This window comes from Prionailurus bengalensis, chromosome C1, assembly GCF_016509475.1.
Source record: "Prionailurus bengalensis isolate Pbe53 chromosome C1, Fcat_Pben_1.1_paternal_pri, whole genome shotgun sequence".
Taxonomy (NCBI): Eukaryota; Metazoa; Chordata; class Mammalia; order Carnivora; family Felidae; genus Prionailurus; species Prionailurus bengalensis.
Genome location: NC_057345.1, coordinates 214,272,393 through 214,294,231, shown reverse-complemented (window position 1 = coordinate 214,294,231; position 21,839 = coordinate 214,272,393). Strand labels below are relative to the sequence as shown.

Sequence of the window (21,839 nt, the reverse complement as noted above, 5' to 3'; positions counted from 1 at the left end):
TAATTCAGAAATGAAATTATAAAACTGGGGGGAAATTATAAATGAAGGAAGCAAAATAATAATTTCAGAAAATTAATTCAGAGGAAACATAAGACCAGATAAACACAAATCAAATAAAGGAGAAGGTATGAAAGAAAAAATTTAAATTAACAAGAAATAAAACAAATGCCATTCCCCTAAGATCAGGAATGAAGGATGTTCACTCTTATATCTACCCAGTAACATTGGAAATCCTAGCCAATGCAGAAAAACAAGGGTGGAAAAGTCATGAAAATTATGAAGGAAGAAGTAAAATTGTTTCTATTAAGGTAACAGGATCCCTATGTACAAAAGTCTATAGAAGGATCTATAAAAAAAAATTACTAGACCTAATAAGTGATTTAAGCAAGGTTGTGGGATTCACATTAATATAAAAAATCAACTGTATTTCTACATATTAGTAACAAACAAATAGAAATTGAAATTTAACATACCACTTACAATAGCATCAAAAAACATACTTAGGAATTAATTTAAGACGTACAAAATCTCTGAACTAAAATCTATAAAATGCTGCTGAGAAAATTTAAAGAAAATCTAAATAAATTAAGAACAAAACTATGCTTATGGATTGTAAGACCCAATATTGTGAGGGTCTCAATTTGTTCCAAATTGAAGAGATTCGACACAATCCCAACCAGAATCCCCTCAGGCTTACAGAAATGCAAGAGACCCAAAACAATCTTGGTGGTGAGGAGAGAAGGGAGGTCATAACTGTATGTCTTCCACTGACCTGATTTCAAGACTATAAGCTTTAGTAATAAAGACACTGTTTCCTTATACTGGTATAAGGAAAGACAAATAAATGGAAAAGAATAGAGAAATCGATCCACATATCACATGTCCAAGGTTCCAAGGCAATTCCACAGGGAAAGGACAGTCTTTCAAACAAATGCTAATGGAATTACTAGACATCCATGTTTTTAAACAAACTCTTTATTCCTGACACCGTATTACAAACCTTAAACTATACAGTTTCTAGGAGTGTGGCAGAACAGCAGAATACCTTTGTAACTGTGAGACTGACAAAGAATTGCTTAGATTGGGATCCCAAAATGGAAAACAGGATTATAAAATATAAAAACTTTTGGGGTGCTTGGGTGGCTCAGTCAGTAAAGTGTCCAGCTCTTGATTTCGGCTCAGGTCATGATCTAACGGTTCATGAGATCGAGTGCCGTCTTGATAGTATTCTTTCTCTCCCTCTCCCCACTTATTTATTTAAGTAAACATTTTTTTTAATTAAAAAAAATTTTTAATGTTTATTTTTGAGAGAGAGAAAGAGTGCAAGTGGAGGAGGGGCAGAGAGAGAGAGGGAGATGGAGACACAGAATCCCAAGCAGGCTCCAGGCTCTGTCAGCACAGAGCCCAACACGGGGCTCAAACTCATGAACTGTGAGATCATGACCTGAGCCGAAGTAGGACACTTAACTGACTGAGCCCCAAATAAATAAACATTTAAAAAAAAAAAGTAAAAACTTGTGTTCATCAAAAAATACCACTAATAAAATAAGCCAAAGACTGGGAGAAAATGTTCAAAACAATGTATCTGACAAATTACTTGTATAAAAATTAACAACAAAATATCACTTTATACCACTAAAATGAGTAGTATTAAAGAGACTGATAACATCTGATGTTGGCAAACAAACAAATGGAATGCTAATACATTGCTGTTGGGAGGGTAAAATGGGCAACCATGTTGGAAAATATTTCGGCAGATTCTTACCAATTTAAACATATACCCTGTGACCCAGCTATTCTAATCCTAGGTATTTACCCAAGAGAAATGAAAATATTTGTCCACAAAAAGACTTGTATAGGAATGTTCTAGTAGCCTTGTTTTGAAACAACCCAAATGTCCATCAGTATAAGAATGAATAAACAAACTGTGGTATATTCATACAATGAAATGCTGCTCAATGATAAAAAGAAATCAGTTACTATTTCATCCAAAAAACACAGATATATATAACATGTGCAGTGAAAGAAGCAGAAACAAAAGAATACATGCTATATGAACCATTTATATGAAGTTTAAGAACTGGCAAAACTAATCTATTCTGACGGAAATCAAACCAGTGGTTGCCTCAGGGGCAGTGGGTTGACCTCGAAGGGCACAGGGCAAGTTTCTGGGATGATAATACAGATGATGGTTATATGGGTGTTTACACTGTCAGAACTCATTGAACTGGATCATTAGGATATGTGTATTTAACAGTATTTAAATTATCATTCAATTAAAAGAAAGAATTGAAGGGGTGCCTGGCTGGTTCAGTCAGTCAAGTGTCTGACTCTTGATTTTGGCTTAGGTCATGATTTCACAGTTGGTTTGTGAGATGGAGTCCCAAGCTGGGCTCTGCACTGACAGCACGGAAGCTGTTTGGAATTCTCTATCTCCCTCGCTCTGTCCCTCCCACAGTTGCATATGTGCTCTCTCTCCCCAAATAAATATTTCCTTTTAAATAAAAGAAAGAGGGGCGCCTGGGTGGCTCAGTCGGTTAAGTAGCCGACTTCAGCTCGGGTCGTGATCTCGCGGTCCGTGAGTTCGAGCCCCGCGTCGGGCTCTGTGCTGACAGCTCAGAGCCTGGAGCCTGTTTCAGATTCTGTGTCTCCCTCTCTCTGACCCTCCCCTGTTCATGCTCTGTCTCTCCCTGTCTCAAAAATAAATAAAACGTTAAAAATAAATAAATAAATATAGATAGATAGATAGAAAGAAAGAAAGAAAGAAAGAAAGAAAGAAATGAAGAGCTGAAAAGGATTCAAAAGAAATGAGAAATACAGAAGATGGGCAAAGAAAATCCAACTTACATATTAACCGTAAGCCCCAAATAAAGAAAAATAAAGGGCAGAAAACAAATACTAAAAACTAAAATTCAAGAAAACCTTACCGAAGCAGGACTATTTCTAGTGTTTTTGAGTAATAGTAAAAAGGCCACTGAGATCGGAGGGCAGTAAGTAAGGAAGAAAGCAGCAAGAGATGAGTTGAGGGGTATGGAGAGGACAGATCATGTATAACCTTGAAGGCCATGTTCAAGACTCAGAATTTTATATGAAATGTGTCCATCAAGTATTGGAGATTCAAAGAGTTGTGACATTTGTTTCAGAAAAATAACTCTCACTGCTGTGTGAACTTTAAAAGGAAAAAAGGAGGCATAAGAAAAACATTTAAACATTTTAAATAAGTGGTCTAAATGCATAAAAAAATACAGTAAAATAAAATCTAACATTGCATCAGCCTAAGATAAATGTATATTTAGTTCTAGTAAAAGCACAAAAAGCTGGAAATGTTTACTTTCCAAATACTAGAATCTAGCCCACCTAACCTGAGATTTTTAATTTACTTGGTTAGATAGCACACATGCAATTAGCCCTCCCCGTCAATCACTTCCATTTCTTTCCAGAAGAGTTCCCAGTTTTGATTTTCCTTAATGTACCCAGCACAGTGCAAAACAGAGCAATAGCCTTAATAAGACTTTACAATCTATGAAAGCTAATTCTGAAAATAATTCTTAGACTACACAGTCGATGAATATTCCACCTATTCTCAAAATGAAATAAAGGTTGTCCAATTAGTTCTGATGCAGAAGAAGATACTTATACCTGTCTTTCTCTGATCCTGGGACAGTACCCGTATTGGTGGATCCAGGCACAGAAGCAATAGGGGTGCCAACAGTTCGAAGATTCTGGATTACAGATGACAAAAACTGCTGGCTAGCACTTTCATACAAATCAAAACAAATCTGATAAGCCATCAGGAGGTTGTCTTCCTTGACCAGTTTTTCTAAGATATCACTCACGGCCTGAGGATCATCTAAGAAAATTAAGCACTGAAATGCAGATAAAAAACAATTACATAATAATCGAAAACTGTGTATACAAGATACTTAGAGACTGACGAACAGTTGATAGTAATACAGGAAACCTGAAAATATAAGCACAGGCAAACTGGGGCAGATAAATTGTTCCAGCACTCCATTTCTTTTTTTCTTTTTTTCAATTAATTTTTAATTTTAATTCCAGTGTTAGCACTCTATTTCTGATCCTGGCACTAGACAAATTTTTCCTGAAAACGGCATCTGCTTTCCATAAGAAAACCCATACAGATCATACTCACAGCTCCTAATTACTGTGTCTGGCAATTAGCAGTACTTAATGACTGATAGGTAAATGAATCTTGGATTCTTCAAATCTTATCTGTATATTATTGTCAAGTGCTCCTTAATTTGAATTTTCTGCTTAACCATAAATTGTAGGAGTCATTGATTCATTTAACACATGTTGTATAGCGCTGGGCCAGAACAAGGGGCACTGAAATGACCATTTTGAAGTATTTCTCTTATCACTCTTACAATCTGTCATGTTTTAACAAAATTATCTGATAAATTTAGGATTTTTTTAAGAATTCAATTAAAATTTTCTTGTTCCCTTAAAGTAGCAAATAACTAATTTCAAAATGGACACATTAACCAAAGTTATTACAAATTAAGAATGAAAATAATGGAGGAGCACCTGGGTGGCTCAGTCAGTTAAGCATCCAACTCTAGAGCTCAGCCCAGGTCTTGATCTCAGGGTCCTGAGTTCGAGCCCCGTGTTGGGCTCAGCACTGGGCGTGGAGCCTACTTAAAAAAAGAATAGGAAATAATGGGGCTCCTGGGTGGCTCAGTCAGTTAAGCATCTGACTTTGGCTCAGGTCATGATCTCACGGTTCTTGAGTTCAGGCCCAGTGTCAGGCTCTGTGATGACAGCTGGGAGCCTGGAGCCTGCTTTGGATTCTACGTCTTCCTCTCTATTTGTTCCTCCCAAGCTTGCGCTCTGTCCCTCTTCCTCTCTCTTTCAAAAATAAACATTTAAAAAAAATTTTAAAAGAATAGGAAATAATGGAAATAAGATAAATAAAACCAATAGGGAAATGGTTAAGTAAGGCAAAGTACATCCACTAAATGCCTACTGCACATTCAAGAAAGTTGGAACAAGAGTTTGTGAAGACTTAAATATGGAAAAATGTTAAAACTGAAGGATTTATATAACTGATAACTGTTTGCCTCCAGAGAAAGGAACTTAGGAGCCAAAGGAAAGGAGTGGGAAGACTTCTCCCTGTATACCCTTTGGTTCTTTTTTTTTAATACTTATTTATTTTTGAGCCAATGCGAGAGACAGAGTGCAAGCAGCGGAGGGGCAGACAGAGGGAGACACAGAATCCGAAGCGGGCTCCAGGCTCTGAGCTGTCAGTGCAGAGCCCGACGTGGGGCTCAAACTCATGAACCGTGAGATCATGACCTGAGCTGAAGTCGGACGCTTAACCATCTGAGCCACTCAGGCACCCCACCCTTTGGTTCTTTTTAAATTTTGAATCGCATGAATGTATTATTACCTGTTCAAAAAAAATGTATTTTTGAAATGTAAAATAAAGTTTTAAAAAACCTTGAAAGGACAAAAAATAAAACAACTACAAAGAAATAAAATTGCCTCTGAGGAATAAAACTGAAATACACAGGTGAGCAGAAGACTATTGTTTCTCATGTATGTTTTAAAACACAATTATTTAAAAAACAAACACAAACAAACAAAACCTATTAAAAACTACTTAGAAGCAAACAAAACTCCAAAAAGCTATACAGGGAAAACTGAAAGGAAATACACTTAAATGTTGCCATTGGGTGATATATATGATTTTTCTTCCAGCCTTTTCTGTGTTTCAAACTTGCTTCAAAAAGCATTTAAAAAAGGATACATTACTCTAAATTTTAAAAACATATAGATGATGAAATTATATGAGAACACATTATAGTGACAAAGTAACAAAATCTGTGATGAAATGCTATGCTCTAAGCAGAATACAAAAATTGATACAGTGTGACAATTGTTAAAAAGCAAACTCATGCGCTTCTAGTCAATAAAATACAGCCATTTAAAAGAAATGTGCTAATGAGTGAAAGAAAAACATCTATGCATTATCTTTGAGAAAAGGCCCAAGGAAAGGGAAAGATACACTTTTCATTTTCTGGGCCATCTGAATTTTTTAAAAATGTGCAAACAAATTCATACATGAAGAGGGGAGCCTGGCTGGCTCAGTCAGGGAAGTGTGCAGTTCTTGATCTCGGGATTATGAGTTTGAGTGCACACTGGATGCAGAGATTACTTGAAAATAAAATCCTTTAAAAATTTTCAAACATAAAAAGAGATAAAATATACCCAAATGTGTTGGTTGTGTTTGGGTAATAAAACCAGAGATCATTTACCTGAAATTCTTTTTTTTTTTTAAATTTTTTTTTTTTTTTTCAACGTTTATTTATTTTTGGGACAGAGAGAGACAGAGCACGAATGGGGGAGGGGCAGAGAGAGAGGGAGACACAGAATCGGAAACAGGCTCCAGGCTCTGAGCCATCAGCCCAGAGCCCGACGCGGGGCTCGAACTCACGGACCGCGAGATCGTGACCTGGCTGAAGTCGGACGCTTAACCGACTGCGCCACCCAGGCGCCCCTACCTGAAATTCTTTTTAGAATGACACAACAAAGGTACTGTTTTTATCTTTTCTTCTATCTTTTATTTTTTTTAACCTAGTTTTCAAATTTTCCATAAATGTTTGGAATACTTTCAAAATGAAAAAGAATACAGGGGTGCCTGGGTGGCTCAGTCGGTTAAACATCCATCTCGACTTCGGCTCAGGTCATGATCTCACAATTCTGCACTATCTGCACAGAGCCTGCTTGGGATTCTCTTTCCTCCTTTCTCTGTCCCTCCCCTGCCCGCGCACACACATGCTCTGTTTCTCAAAATAAATAAACATTAAAAACAAAAAAGAATACATAGGATGCGTTGTAACAAAAGTTTTTTAGTTTTTTAACATTCAGTTTCTTATCAGTAAAAAGGAATATAAGCATATACCTTATCTTCACAGAGCTGTTGTGAAAATCAACTCAGATACATGTATGAAACCATTACAGTAACATAAAGTAATGTAATGTGGTAAGGTCTAGCCCACCAATGCAGCATAAAGTAGTGTGACATAAGATAAGGTAACATAAAGTAATACAACATAATGTAATGTAAGTACCTGACAAACATTGATGAAATCGGGTTTCTCCAAATTCATGTAGATTTTCACTAGAACCCTTAGTACCTTATTCCGAAACTGTTTATTCTGCATTAAAGACATGCAGAGCTTGAGGCTATAGGCTAGCATTCCTGGGACATCATTCTGAAAGAGATCATTTAAAGATATATCATTATCTGGTTACTGAAGTATTATGTTTATTTAGAAATCAAATTATTTTAATCTACATTCTTTAGTTATTTTAAGCAACCAAAGATTTATTTGCTACTTAAACAGCAAAACTTAAAAACAACCATTTTAAGCAGATGCCTGGATGGCTCAGTTAGAAAAGCATGCAACGCTCAGGGGCGCCTGGGTGGCTCAGTCGGTTGAGCATCTGACTTCGGCTCAGGTCATGATCTCGCGGTCTGTGAGTTCAAGCCCCGCATCGGGCTCTGTGCTGACTGCTCAGAGCCTGGAGCCTGTTTCGGATTCTGTGTCTCCCTCTCTCTGACCCTCCCTGTTCATGTTCTGTCTCTCTCTGTCTCAAAAATAAATAAACATTAAAAAAAAAAAAATTATTCAGTAAAAAAAAAAAAAGAAAAGCATGGAACTCTCGATCTCAGAGTCATGAGTTTGAGCCCCATGTTGGGTAGAGATTAAATAAATAAAACTGAAACAAAATAACTGTTTTTAGGGGTGCCTGGGTGTTTCAGCCAATTAAGTATCCAACTCTTGATTTCAGCTCAGGTCATGATCTCATGGTTCATGGGATCAAGCCTGCAACAGGCTCTATGCTGATAGCATGGAGCCTGCTTGGGATTCTCTCTCCCCCTGCCCCTCCCCCAAGCTCTCTCACACATGTATGCATGCACTCTCTCTCAAAATAAACTTTACAAAAGTTTAAAAAATTAAAAAGTAACCATTTTAAATAAAAATCTTTAAAAGGGGCGCCTGGGTGGCTCAGTCGGTTGAGTGTCTGACTTCAGCTCTGGTTGTGATCTCACGGATAGTCAGTTCGAGCTCCATGTCAGGCTCTCTGCTGTTGGCACAGAGCCGATTTCAGATCCTCTATCCCCTTCTCTCTCTGCCCCTCCCCGGCTCTCTCTCAAAAATAAACATTTAAAAAATAAAAAAATAAAAATATCAGAGCTATATCATAAGTAGTAAAAGCAGGTACTGTTTCATAAAACCTAAGTTATATCCATATGTATATGTGCACTGGGATGCAAAATAAGATGCATTTCTTACTGAGCTTTGTTCTTGATTTGAACATGTCACCCCTTGACTTTAAATTTTTACTTGCTCAACTGCCTATTCCCCTAATGGTTTGTTCCATCTGGTCAGAAACTCTGTTGGTCTTATTTGCCACTGCATCTCCAAAGCCTAGAATAGTTGTCTGACATACAGGAGTCAGTCAAAAAATATTTGTTGAGTGAATGAAAACAAATTCTATTCACACGAAGACAAGGAGAAGCTACAACTGCACAAAAATGAAACAGTATAAAACAAGGTCCAATTCTTTTTTTTTTTTTTTTTTGGATTTACTTTGATGGATGCAAACTTTTTATTTTATTTATTTATTTTTAATATATGAAATTTATTGTCAAATTGGTTTCCATACAACACCCAGTGCTCATCCCAAAAGGTGCCCTCCTCAATACCCATCACCCACCCTCCCCTCCCTCCCACCCCCCATCAACCCTCAGTTTGTTCTCAGTTTTTAACAGTCTCAAACAAGGTCCAATTCTATCACACAAGGTTGCTCATTCATTTACTCGTTTAAACAAATCCTATCACACTGCTGCTAAACACTGCCTCTGGCTTTGGAGACACAGTGGTGAATAAGGCACAAAGTACCTGTCCTTATGGAAGTTATAATCTAGTGGCGAAGACAGATGTTAACTACCAAGTAACACAATGAGTTAATTACTTTAATAGTAAACCCTATGAAAAAAAAACACAAGGCTCCAAGAGGTTAATAAAAGAATTGGAGCTAGTCTGCAGTAGGGGTTGAGGAGGTATGGGTGCTGGGAATCGATGGATCTGTAAAATAGTGACAGTTGAGCTAAACTCTGTATCTTGTACAGGAATAAAACAGGTAAAGAAAGGAAGGAACATTTTTGGCAGAGGCAGTATTTCTGGTAAGGAGAATGGGGCAGGGTACATCTAGGAACTGAAGTGAGGTTAAACTGGCTGGAGAACAGAGCCAGCTTATGGAGACAGGTGGTTAAGCAGGCCAAGTGGGCATAAAAATCAATGCCCACTTAACTCAGTCTTATACCTTCCTGACCACTTCCTTACACTAACTTACTACAAATGTTATAATTACTGCAAAACACCCTCAAACAAGAATCTAGTCTGTAGTTTTAACCATAATAAATGCATTAAAATAGCTTATCAGTATAGTCTTCTTAACAAGGGTAGGATAATGAAAAACAACTTCCCTATGCAAGACTTCAAAGGAACGAATGTGATAGGATAAAAGCAGGGATTTGATGACCACAAAACCTAGCCAAAGTTCATATATATACACATGAAAATAAAACGTTTGGTTAAAAAGCATCTTATTATTTCTAAACTAGATTTTCTTTTCACTACCCTTGAGGTTTTTTAGTTTTAACGACTTGCTTTGCTGATTCCCCATTAATTACAGTCTCTAAAATCACATCATCTACCTACCGACTCCAGTATAGTCTTCTCAAAGACGTCCAGTCTTCGTGTCTCCAGAGCAATGCCAATAGCTTGCTTATACTTGTGATCATCTAGACATCGCTGGAACATTTTATTTACAATTCCTTCTAATCTCTGGTCAATTGGTTTTTTTTCTCCTTCTGGCAAATCTGCATTTTCCACACATTGTTTGGTGTAGTGATCAATGCATTTTGCTATGAAGAAAATAAAATAACGAATCACCTTATAAACAGGACTGAACTACTAGAAAAGAGAAATGCCTACATTTACAATCATAAAAACTTATGGGATAACTATAGAGTAATAAGCAAACTTCAAAAATTTTAAATTCTAGAAGTTATACATTCAAATTAATATTGTTCCCTTCGAAAGTTATACTGGAGGGCTTACACACTAATTCCAGTAAGGCTGATGTCATTCACTATATTTCTACTTTGTTACTGTATTTTAACCAAAATTATACTCTTCAACTTCACTGTGCTGCTTATTAGACAGAATTGGCTACAAGTGCTCTTTCACTTTCAAAAACAAATATTTGCTATCATTGAGGATATTAAAAAAGACCTACTGTAACAATTATCACAGAGCAATAAATTATTAGACTTCTTCACGTTAGTAAAACAGTAGAAACCATGTCTAAATCATCTCTTTAAAATAATGGTGGGGGCGCCTGGGTGGCTCAGTAGGTTAAGCGTCTGACTCTTGCTTGTGGCTCAGGTCATGATCTCACGGTTTGTGAATTGCGGCCCCATGTTGGGTTCTGCACTGGCAGGGTGAAGCCTGCTTGGGATTCTGTCTCCCTCTCTCTCTGCCCCTCCTCTACTCTCGCTTTCTCTCAAAATAAATAAAACTTAAAAACATGAACGTAGAATTCTAGTTACAACATCAGACACATTTGAAAGTATCCCTTTGGACCACCTTGTGCAGCACTTCCCAATTTCTGAGAAAGAATACCAAATCTCTCCTTTTAAGGGTTCAGGTGAATAATGCAGATCTCTTCTAAATCAGCAATTCAAAAAAATACCTACACCGCACACTCCTGAAAAAACACACCCTTGGGCTCTCTCTAGAACTATGACTGAAAACTTGATATTCATACACTTGCCTGGAGAGTATGCAGTCCTTTTTCCATCTATTAGATCAGTTTCCAATCGCTTTTTTAAAGTGACACATCTTTGAACAAAACCTTACATAGTTATAATTCAACTTGTAAGATAGAGAGCCTAAAGCCTTGCCAGTATCCTACCCCCCACTTCAAAAATAAAGAAACAAATTAGAAAATGATGGTTTCTAGTAGAAACAGTATGGACTCTGAAGTGAGTAAGCCTCAGTTTTAAATTCTGACCCTCCTATGTAATAGCCCTGCGTCTTTATCATCTCGAAACCTGAGTTAGAGCGCCTTCCTCACAGGGGAGCTGTGGAATAAACCACACCATGCAGAAAGAGTGGCACAGTGCCTAGCACAATGAAGGCAGTCAATAATGGTTTCTGGTATTAGAAACAACTCTATAAATTGCTGTCATTTAATTTGTCACTCATAATAATCTGACTGGACTTTTTCATGCTACAGAATGCTCACTGGAGTAGCAATAACCATAATGTAAGATAACTATCTTTGTGTTGATTAGGCAGTTTCTGAATAATTTACCAGATTAATTCTTAAAATGTTTTGTGAGGTAGGCTTCTTCATTATTACTGTTACTAATGTTACTGCTCATTATGTCAAAAGATAATAAAGCACAAAACTGGAAGGCAGATCTAAAAACTCAGCTTGCATAAAATTATAAGATTATAAACTTCCAATTAAAATTAAATTTGGCAGGGTGCCTAGGTGGCTCAGTCAGTTAAGCATCCAACTCCTGGTTGTGGCTCAGGTCACAATCTGACAGTCTGTGAGATCAAGCCCTGCACAGAGCCTGCTTGGGATTCTCTCTTCCCCTCTGTCTCTCTGCCACTCCCCTGCCCTTGCTCTCCTTCTCTCTCAAAAACTAAATAAATAAACTTTAAGAAAAAAAAAAAAGATTAAGAATTAAATTTGGCAAGAGCAAGAAGTAATCGGAAAAAAAAAATGTTATGTGCACTACGGCAAGAGAGAAGCCAACAAGATAAAGCCTTACCAGATGGAGAATAATTACCTATAATAGTCTCCACGTATTCAGAGTTATCATTGACATTGAAGAGGTCACCGGCTCCAAGTGCATAATTCAGAGATTCCTCAAAAGCCCCAAGGTGATAAAATACTTTAGATGCCACTAAGGCTGCAAACTGCCGACTCCGGAAACCTTCATCTTCATACAAAACTTCTCTGAAAGAAATTTGGAAGTATGGGCAATCTTAAGCTGTGGTTCTTCTCAAAAATCCCAAATCTAAATATGTTTAGTAGCAGCAAATTTCTAAAGGAATCAATAAGCCATATGATCCACATCCACAGAGATTAGTTGATCTACTTGAATCCAGTTTATAGAAATAAAATAATTTCTTACATTTTATCTACAGACTCAGAAATTTCTGCCCAGAAATCATTGACAACTGCATTCAATTTGTGTAGTGCAAATTCCTGTAGAAGATAAAACCAAAATTCAATTTTGAGAGAGACTTACAATTACATTTTCTTAAAAAAAAAAAAAAAAGTTTCCAATAAATCAGTGGCCAAATTCTCAGTCACATTTACTAAAATTTTTACTATGACAAACACAAAAATTAACTGACTTATGTTGTCTCTTAGGTCTACACATTTCCTTGGTTTTTAATCATAAAACATCAGACTAGCCATAGGTCATTCCTTACAAAGTTGGAATACAAAGTATATACAAAGTTGACTATAACTCTGGACATAAATGAATTCAGGTGCGTAGAGCCTCTTAACATACATTCCAGATTTCAATCAAATAAAAATAATTTAAAAATACGTGACACACGAGCATCAATTTTATGTGCTTTCCTTTGATAAAGAAACAAGGATGAAGGGAGTGTTCTGGTGGCATATTGAGAATTATTTACCTTAGCTTTGTTAAATGAACAACTGCTATTGCCAAAATACTGTCCTTTGGGGCTAGATCTGAATGGGTATAGACTGGGTAAGATGGCTATTTTAAATGATGGAAAATACACAAATATCACTATAGCCAAAGAGTTTCACAGCACTCCTATTAACCCCAGTTAATTTTTCTTCAACTCATACCTTAAGCTGTGGTTCTTCCTCATCCAGAAGAGAAATAATTCCAGCTATAAAACAAAAGGTTTATCGTGATAATGAAGTATATGCGAAGAAAAGCTACTGCTTATTCAAAAATATATCACAGTTGGAAAAAATAAGTATTTTTTGAGGAGTGACTTCACTACAATAATTATTTTTCTTTATATCTATAAATGCGTATATTTTCAAGTTTAAGAATTATGTTATCAAATCCTTATGATACCATGACACCACATATATCACATTATTTGCCAAATTCAATAGTTTTCTAAGTGTAGTCCTTGCATCCACAGCATTAGCATTACCTGGGAACTTGTTAAAAATGCAATTCTTGGCCTCATTCCAGATCTACTAAATCAGAAAATGTGGGGGTGGGGTCCAGTTACAGGGCAACAAGTTTTCCTTGGGATACCGATAATACAGTTTGATAATCACTGGCCTAGTTACTGATCAAGGGGAAACCTTCCCAGACAATTTGTTTGAGGACAAATTTATTCACACAAAATAAACCAACAGTTATAAAATTATTTACCAAAAAAAAAAAAAAAAAAAAAGAGAGTAATCAACTCAACAGGGTAAAATACATCAATTATTTCAAGGCACCTCCTTGTTATCACAAGTAAGTTAGAAGTTATGTGAAATGATGAGCAATTTGACTTGTTCTGAATTCTAAGTACCCAAGCACAGTGTTCCTCCCGTGACCCTGAAGTGTTAACACGAACACTGGAGAGTAAAGGAAACAACTAACCTCTCCAAAAGAATACACCTTGAAATACAGTCAAAGGGATTATTAGAAAAAATACATGGGAAATTACTGTCCTTAGACCACAAAGAAACTGCCTTTCAGATACAGGTTTTCCATGTAGGTCTTAAATTCATTCTGGAACACTGAGTTCAAACTGTGAGTTGATTAAAGTTGATCAAGACAACTTTACTTAGGAGATGTCGCCATTTTTAATTGGTGTCAGTCTGCCAAATAACTCCAGCAGTCTTTAGAGAGCCATACAGGAAAGGATACAAAATATAGCCAACGAAATCACACCATGGTGCTGGCTAGGTCATAATGCTATTCTAAAAGCAAAAAGCACATAGAAAGAACTTCTTGGTACTCTAGTTTGGTAGGACAAGTCCAGAACAGAGAGGCTAAACTGACAGAGTGGAGAGAAAACAAATTAAAAAACGTAATGGGTGGGATTTTGAACTGGTGACGTGGATAGCTGATAGACAAGAATGCTTTAAATGTGGAACAGATCATGAACAACCGAACACTTTATCAACGTACTACAAATGCTACCCATTGCCCATCATCAATGATGTGTCTGAACTGCTTTTACCAAAAGAGATAATGAATTTTTTACACTCTCCTATTTGGCTTCACTTATGACTAGCTTGTTACATGGTTATCCTGGCTTAGAAATACAGCCTTTGTTCATGGAACACAACTAAATCAGATACTCTACACTCCATACACAAATCTTTCTCATCTTAAAAACAAAATAGAACACTCCTTTGGACAGGGGAGGGGAGATACACAAGGCATGTGAAAAGTTTAGCATGCTAGAAAAATCTCTCCTGCCCTAATAAAAAGTAAGCAGATACTATGTAACTTATCCAATCAGTTTATAGAAAACTTTGGATGTGATTTATAAATAGTGACGTATGTTCCAGTGGAAACAGCTTAAATGCTGAAAGTGGCTGTCTCCAGGAATTAAGAAGAGGCAAGAGGAGTGGGAGGCTACTGTTTTAAAGCTTTGTAGCATAATTTCTCTTTCTGTGCCTATATTATGTTAAAAAAACAAACAAACAATTTTCCATCTCTCTCCTGTAACCACCTATCTTTCTATCTCTCCACTGCCTTTCTCTGCCAAATGGTTTGAAAAATGTAACAATCCACATTCACCTCTTATTCATCACTGTGTTCTTAGTGCCTAGCAAGTGAGTAGAGAGATAAACAAATGAACGGATGAATCCACACCAGAACCATGAAGCTAGCCTGTTTAGCACCTGGGACAGATCCTAAGCCACTGTGAGCCAAAGGACAGGAGCAGAAGGTTTGGAGCAGAAGCTAAGTAATTCAGTAAACATAACAAATGATAGTAACAAATACACACTCACCACAAATATAGCACATCACCACAGTCTCAGAGTAGGACCTCAAAGGCCTTTATTCTTACCACCAAAAGGCTTAAATTCTTCCCATTATATTCCCACCAAGCGCTTTTTCAGCCTCCAAAACACTTCAGGGATTGATTTATTGATTTGATTAGCTGACTAACGATTTCTTCCTTCAAGACATACTTGTGAACTTCTGCCATCTGCCTGACGGTGCTCGAAGAATTATGAAAACGACAAGTCTGTCGCCCAAAATTGTACCAGAGAGAAAGCTATCAGGCCAGTAAACAAAGTAATCACAGGACTTTGATGAAGGGAGGGGACAGCCAAGGGGAAGAGAGGCAGGCAGCACGTTTTAACAGAATGATCAGGAAAGACTAACATTCGAACCGAGACTAAAGACGGAGAAGTTAAGGGAAAACTCGAGGAAAAAGAGTCTAAAAAGAGGGAAGGGTCCTCAGGTAGGAGAGAAACTGACATACTCAAGGAACAGAAAGGCCGGTAAGATTCGGATGCAGTGAGTGGTGTAGGACAAGGCAGGTATCCAGCCAGGTAAGTCTCGGGTTACGAGACTGGATCTGGTTCTAAACACAGTGGAAATCACTGGAGATTCAAAGCCAGAAAGATGACATTGTGTGATTAAAGTTTGAAAAAAAAGGGGCGCCTGGGTGGCTCAGTCGGTTAAGCGTCCGACTTCAGCTCGGGTCATGATCTCGCGGTCCGTGAGTTCGAGCCCTGCATCGGGCTCTGTGCTGACAGCTCGGAGCCTGGAGCCTGCTTCGGATTCTGTGTCTCCCTCTCTCTCTGCCCCTCCCCCGTTCATGCTCTGTCTCTCTCTGTCCCAAAAATAAATAAACGTTAAAAAAAAAATTTAGGGGCGCCTGGGTGGCGCAGTCGGTTAAGCGCCGGACTTCAGCTCAGGTCACGATCTCGCGGTCCGGGAGTTCGAGCCCCGCGTCGGGCTCTGGGCTGATGGCTCGGACCCTGGAGCCTGTTTCCGATTCTGTGTCTCCCTCTCTCTCTGCCCCTCCCCCGCTCATGCTCTGCCTCTCTCTGTCCCAAAAATAAATAAACGTTAAAAAAAAAAATTTTTTTTAAGTTTGAAAAAAAATACCCTGACTACGACAAGGAGAACGGAATGTATGCAGGTAACAGTGGCAAAACCTAATCTTCAGGCTGTTACGGTAACCCAGGCAAAAGAAAAGGCGGCCTCTGGCAAAGGAGCAGTGGTAGTGGACGGATGCGAAGTAGAATGAGGCCTCCGTTCACAAATGGCAAGAGACTTCATGCTGATTGTACCTTTAGAGAGCCGGGACTGGAAAAACTCTTCCCTGTTCAACTCAAATTCATCTCATTTGTATTCTCTGGGGGCAAAAGTCTGATTCCAGGCGCAGGTGGACGGCTCTTGAAGTCTTTGAAAGTAGCTATTACGTCCCTGGGGTCTCCACCAATTTCTTTAAGCAATCCTCCCAAATGCATGGTTTTGAGCTCCTTACAAGTTATTCTGACCGCCAGCCAAGCTCACAACAAAACGCTTGAGGGACAAGCGTAAATAAAACAGGAGGAGAAAAGGGTGTGTAAGCAGGCAAGCAGACAAGGAAGAAAGAAAGGAAGAAAGAAAGAAAGAGAAAGAAAGAAATGAAAAAAGAAAAGAAAAGAAAAGAAAAAAGAAAAGAGACATCAAGGCTGTGGGCAGCTACACGCCAATCAATTTGTAGCAGGGGGCTCAAAAATCGCCGCCAGACCTGTCCAGCTTATCCCATTTCGAATGTCATTACCCGAATCTACATCTACAGCGTTAAGCGTGGGAAGCCCGCTCCGCACACCCGCGAATTCTCTGCTCAATGCAGAACGTTTACTGAGCACCTCGCCTCCAAACCGCACAATGATTCGCAGCGTAATGCTGTCTCCGGGTGTTGTCTTCACCGCACACAAAAGTTGTCTCTGGGCGTTTTAACTGAATCCTCTTGGAATAGGCCCAGAAACCACCCGCCTCAATATAATTATCAGGAGGATGGGGCCAGAGCACTTGCAGGGAGGCCGCCTTATCGGCCGACCGCACAGGGGGACCGGCCCATCCTAAGCACCTGCGAGGAAGCCCTGGGATGGATGAGACGGCCGCACAGGGCCGACTTCGGGAGGCGCAGAACTTAGAACCTCCACCGCCCCGGGGCCGGAGAAGGGCCCAGGTAGCTCCTCGGGACCGGGCACGGGGGTGTGACTGGGGAGGGATGCCCAGGCGGTCGAGCCGGCGCGATTCCCCCGAGCCCGAGGGGGGACGCGGGGCCCTCAGAGAGGCCGGACCGGACCGCCAGCCCCCGGCCCGGGGGCTGGGCCGTGGGCAGCGAGGGGCCGCGCGGGCCGGCGCTCCGCCGGGAGGTGCCCAGTCACCGGCCCTGACTCAGCTAAAAGCCGGCGTGGCGGCTCCTCCCTTTCGGCGCCGGCTGCGGTCGCACTCACCAGCTGAGGTGATCATGGCTGCGTCCCGCACAGGCCTGCCCGCTCGCTCGCCGTCCCGGCCGCGCCGTGTATCTGTCAGCTCCGGGCCCGTCCACTCCGCCGCGCCTGCTCGCTCTCCCGGTGCGCTGCTCAGTCAGTAGCCTCCTCAGGCCGCCGGCTCGCTTCTCTTCCAGGACCCCGCCCGCTCCGGGGCTGCCCGCCTCCCCGCCTGCTGCTCGGCGCGAATTCTCCCCCGGCCTGCGGTTCTCTGCGCCCCGACCGCCGCCCTGGCCCTCGCTGAAGGGTGCAGGAGAGCTCCATGTTTTTCTTCAACCCTCCTCGAGGTTCGGCGCTCCCGCTGGGGCGCGGACACCACTGCGCACCTGCGATCAGGCTTCAGAATGGCCACCCCCAGAAAGAGGACCCCACCATCACCCGCCATTGCTCAGAGAAAGGGTGTTGCGGGCAGGTGCTCGCGGAGCTCGCAGCGCCACCTGCCGCCTGGGCGGTCTCTCTGCAGCATCCACCTCAGCCAAACCTTTGGCATCAGGGCAAAGAGCGTTTTCTTAGAGAAACGAGTTTCAAAAGTTTTTATTTCTTTGGTAAAAAAACACTTTTTAATGTTTATTTATTTTTGAGAGAGGGAGAGAGAGAGAGACAACGTGCAAGTGGGGTGGGGGCAGAGAGAGAAGGAGACACAGAATCCGAAGCCGGCTCCAGGCTCTGACCTGTCAGAGCCTGTCGTGGGGCTCAAACTCACCAACCGTGAGCCGGGGTCGGATGCTTAACCGACTGAGCCACCGAGGCGCCCCGAGTCTCAAAAGTTTTTAAGAAGCAGAACCCGTCTTCTAAAGAAATCCTCACAGAAATGCTTTATTGTCATAATGAATCCCTAAGTATTCACTGCTTTCGAATAAAATTAAACCATGAGAATTTTGTTTTACATTTAGAGTCATTAACACAGTACATTGTTTTTTAAAAATTTTTTTCAACGTTTATTTATTTTTGGGACAGAGAGAGACAGAGCATGAACAGGGGAGGGGCAAAGAGAGAGGGAGACACAGAATCGGAAACAGGCTCCAGGCTCTGAGCCATCAGCCCAGAGCCTGACGCGGGGCTCGAACCCACGGACCGCGAGATCGTGACCTGGCTGAAGTCGGACGCTCAACCGACTGCGCCACCCAGGCGCCCCCACAGTACATTGTTTTATAGAAGTGTAGAAACATATACAGTGAAAATGTCCCAAAGGGAAAAAAAAAAAAAAAGCTTTCCATTCTTGTTTTCCACTTGCCTAATTCTTCTTTCCTCCAATAACAACAGGTTCTTGGTGTTTCATATACCTAATTTGAAATGGCAGTTGGGGTCCCTGTTTGCAGTCATACACCAGCTTCAATGGCCAATTTGCTTCAATAGCCAGTACTGAGAAAGCCTTGACAAAGGTTAGAGACAGATGGTGGCATTTTTAAGCCACTTGCCTTACATCATCAAGTTGCTCAGCGATTGGATAGCAGTTAGAAAAGATTATTTCTGAAAGAGAAAAATCAGGATTATGTCTGAGGCCTTGTGAAAGCAATGGAACCTACTGGCACAAAAACATTTTGCGGTGCAATTAAAATTTGCTTGATAACATGTTGGAGTGTATGTGTGAATTTTTTAAATTGGTATTCTTAAGCTAAGCTTGTTAAAATATATCAAATATAACTATGAAACACTTTTGAAGACCCTATAGCTCAGGATGAAAGGCGCCGCCCTGGGAAGTGTGCACAAAAAAATAAACAGATGTCTGGGAGTATCATTTTACGGATGCATTTTGGCCAATCCCTCATATAAAGACGCTTGTATGCCCGAAACTTCTAGAGGAATCACAAATGTAACAGGTGATGTAAAGGAGTGAAGCAGTCTGAGTATAATATTAGATCAGCATGATGGTGAATGGCAACTAACAGTGTCAGGGAGGCAGGAGGGCGTGGTGATAACTGTACCAACACGAAGAATGAGTGTCCCATTGAAAGAGAGTGGGGGCTGAGTAGCCCAGCGTTGCTGTGCAAAATGTAGGGCTGCTGTTGTGAAAGCTTATGACCTTTTTAATTTTTTAAACGTTTATTTATTATTGAGAGACAGAGAGACACAGAGCGTGAGCAGGGGAGAGGTGGAGAGAAGGGAAGACACAGAATCTGAAGTAGGCTCCAGGCTCTGAGCTGTCAGCACAGAGCCTGACATGGGGCTCGAACTCATGAACTGTGAGATCATGACCTGAGCGGAAGTCAGTCACCCAACCAACTGAGTCACCCAGGCGCCCCTGAAAGCTTATGACTTTTGTAAGAAAAGCCAGAAATCAGAATTTCATATGAAATATGACTTTTAAATGGTGATAACTTGGGGGCACTTGAGTGGCTCAGTCAGTTAAGTGTCCGAATCTCGGTTTCAGCCCAGGTCATGATCCCACTGTTTGTGGGATTGAGCCCCACGTTGGACCCTGTGCTGACAGCATGGAGCCTGCTTGGGATTCTCTCTCTCTCTCTCTCTCTCTCTCTCTCTCTCTCCCTCTTTGCCCCTCCGCCGTTTATGTGCATGCTCTCTCTCTCCCTTTCAAAATAAATTCTTAAAAAATTGTTTTTTAGTTTAAAAAAATGGTGGTAACTTGGATGAAATGGGTGAAGATAGTAGTCAAAAGTACAAACTTCCAGTTATAAGATAAATAGGTCTATTAACCTGAAACTAATGTATAATTGTGTGTCAACTATACTTCAATCTAAAAAGATGTCCTGGGGATGTTACAGTATGGTGACTATAGTTAAGGATGTTCTATTGTATATATGAAAGTTTTTAGAGTTCTAAACACAAGAAAAAATTTATACTGATACCCTGCTGGATGGTAACTAAACTTATTGTGGTGATCATTTTCCAATGTATACACATACCCAGTCATTATGTTGTATACCTAAAACTAACCACAATGTTACGTTATATCTCAATAAAAAAAAAAATGTTGGCAACTAATTCAAAATGTTTTAAAACAAGAGGAGGGGTGCCTGGGTGGCTCAGTCAAGTTGAGTGCCCAACTCTTGATTTTGGCTCAGGTCATGATCTCACAGTGGTGAGATCCAGCCCCACGTGGGGCTCTGCACTGAGGTATGAAGCCTGCTTAAGATTCTCCCTCTCCCTCTGGCCCCACCCATCTCTCATAAAAAAAAAAAAACACCCAAAAACAAAAACAAAAAACAAAACAAACGAGGAGGCCAGTCGCCACCCCTGCTCTTCAAAGAGTAGAAATTCCCTGTGGGAGGAAAATCATGTCTCTGGCTTGGATACTGTGCTTGCAGCTGCCACAACCTCATCTGAGCCCTGTGGGAACCCTGTGAGGGGCTCCCTCTCTTCCTGGGGATTCTGCTTTTCCACCTGGATGGCTGTTCCAGGCCTTTGGTTTCTTCCTCTCCATTCAATTGTGCATTCTTTACTCAGGGCGATCTTTTCAAAACTCAACTCTGACCACTGCCTCTACTCCTTGAAACCCTCAGCCCTCATCCCGAGCTCCATTCTTATGCTTTGTTCTTCTGAGTTTCTTTCTGTCCATAGCCTTTGTCTCATTCCGCATTCTCCCTGTGAGAGATCAATGCCTCCCATTGCTATAATCTAAAATAGATCCCTGCATGCCTGTCCTCTCTCTCGAGCACCAGACCCACACACGCACCATACATCTCTGCTAGATAATCCTTAGCTCAACAACCTCAAAGCTCCATTCTTGTCTCCTGCCTTGATCTCAGTGTGGTGAAGGGCACCCAACAGCTACCGTAGCGGAGCCCTGGGGCGTGCACTTGACTGTTCACTGCCCCTCACCTGGTCTGTACCCGATCTGGTCAGTCTAATGTCTCTCACATTAGTGCAGCTCCATTTCCCAACGGTCTTGGCTGCCCCTTTTCTTTCCTGGCTGCAACAGCTTCCTACAGCTTTGACTTCCTGCTTACCATCTCATGATTCCCCAGTCCATTCTTCCCAGCCAGCCCAGAGCACAATCAAAAACAAGGAAGACAAGGACTCTCTCCCCCAAGACCTTCACCCAACCCTGCTTACCCTCAATCTTTATGTCCCAGAGTGGCCATGCTGCCATGCACCTCGTGTCTGACCTTGGTACTTGCTCTTCCCTCTGTCTTCCTCTCCCTCTCCCCCTCAGCTAACAAGCAGCTCCTCCTCTGAGTAGACCTTCTTGACCGCTCCACTATGTGCCCTCTTACAGACTTTACCCCACACAGTTAGTATCCTGTCTCCTTGCCCATGTTCCAACTGGACCAGGACCTTCTCAAGGGAACAAGCTACGTCTTATTCAT

At 40.7% G+C, this 21,839-nt stretch overlaps 1 protein-coding gene across 1 annotated transcript in view; it reads right to left on the bottom strand.

Moving 5' to 3' along the window:
- PSMD1 (proteasome 26S subunit, non-ATPase 1) overlaps window positions 1-17,965 on the bottom strand; it is a 97,589-nt gene extending 79,624 nt beyond the window's left edge. The window contains exons 1-7 of the mRNA XM_043578141.1: window positions 17,536-17,965; window positions 12,949-12,992; window positions 12,251-12,324; window positions 11,903-12,072; window positions 9,756-9,961; window positions 7,095-7,238; window positions 3,640-3,866 (exon numbers count right to left, since the gene is read on the bottom strand). Of these exons, the coding sequence (XP_043434076.1) occupies window positions 3,640-3,866; window positions 7,095-7,238; window positions 9,756-9,961; window positions 11,903-12,072; window positions 12,251-12,324; window positions 12,949-12,992; window positions 17,536-17,551 (881 nt within the window). The 5' untranslated portion in view covers window positions 17,552-17,965. The remainder of the gene's footprint in view (window positions 1-3,639; window positions 3,867-7,094; window positions 7,239-9,755; window positions 9,962-11,902; window positions 12,073-12,250; window positions 12,325-12,948; window positions 12,993-17,535) is intronic.
- Window positions 17,966-21,839: the final 3,874 nt, after the last annotated feature.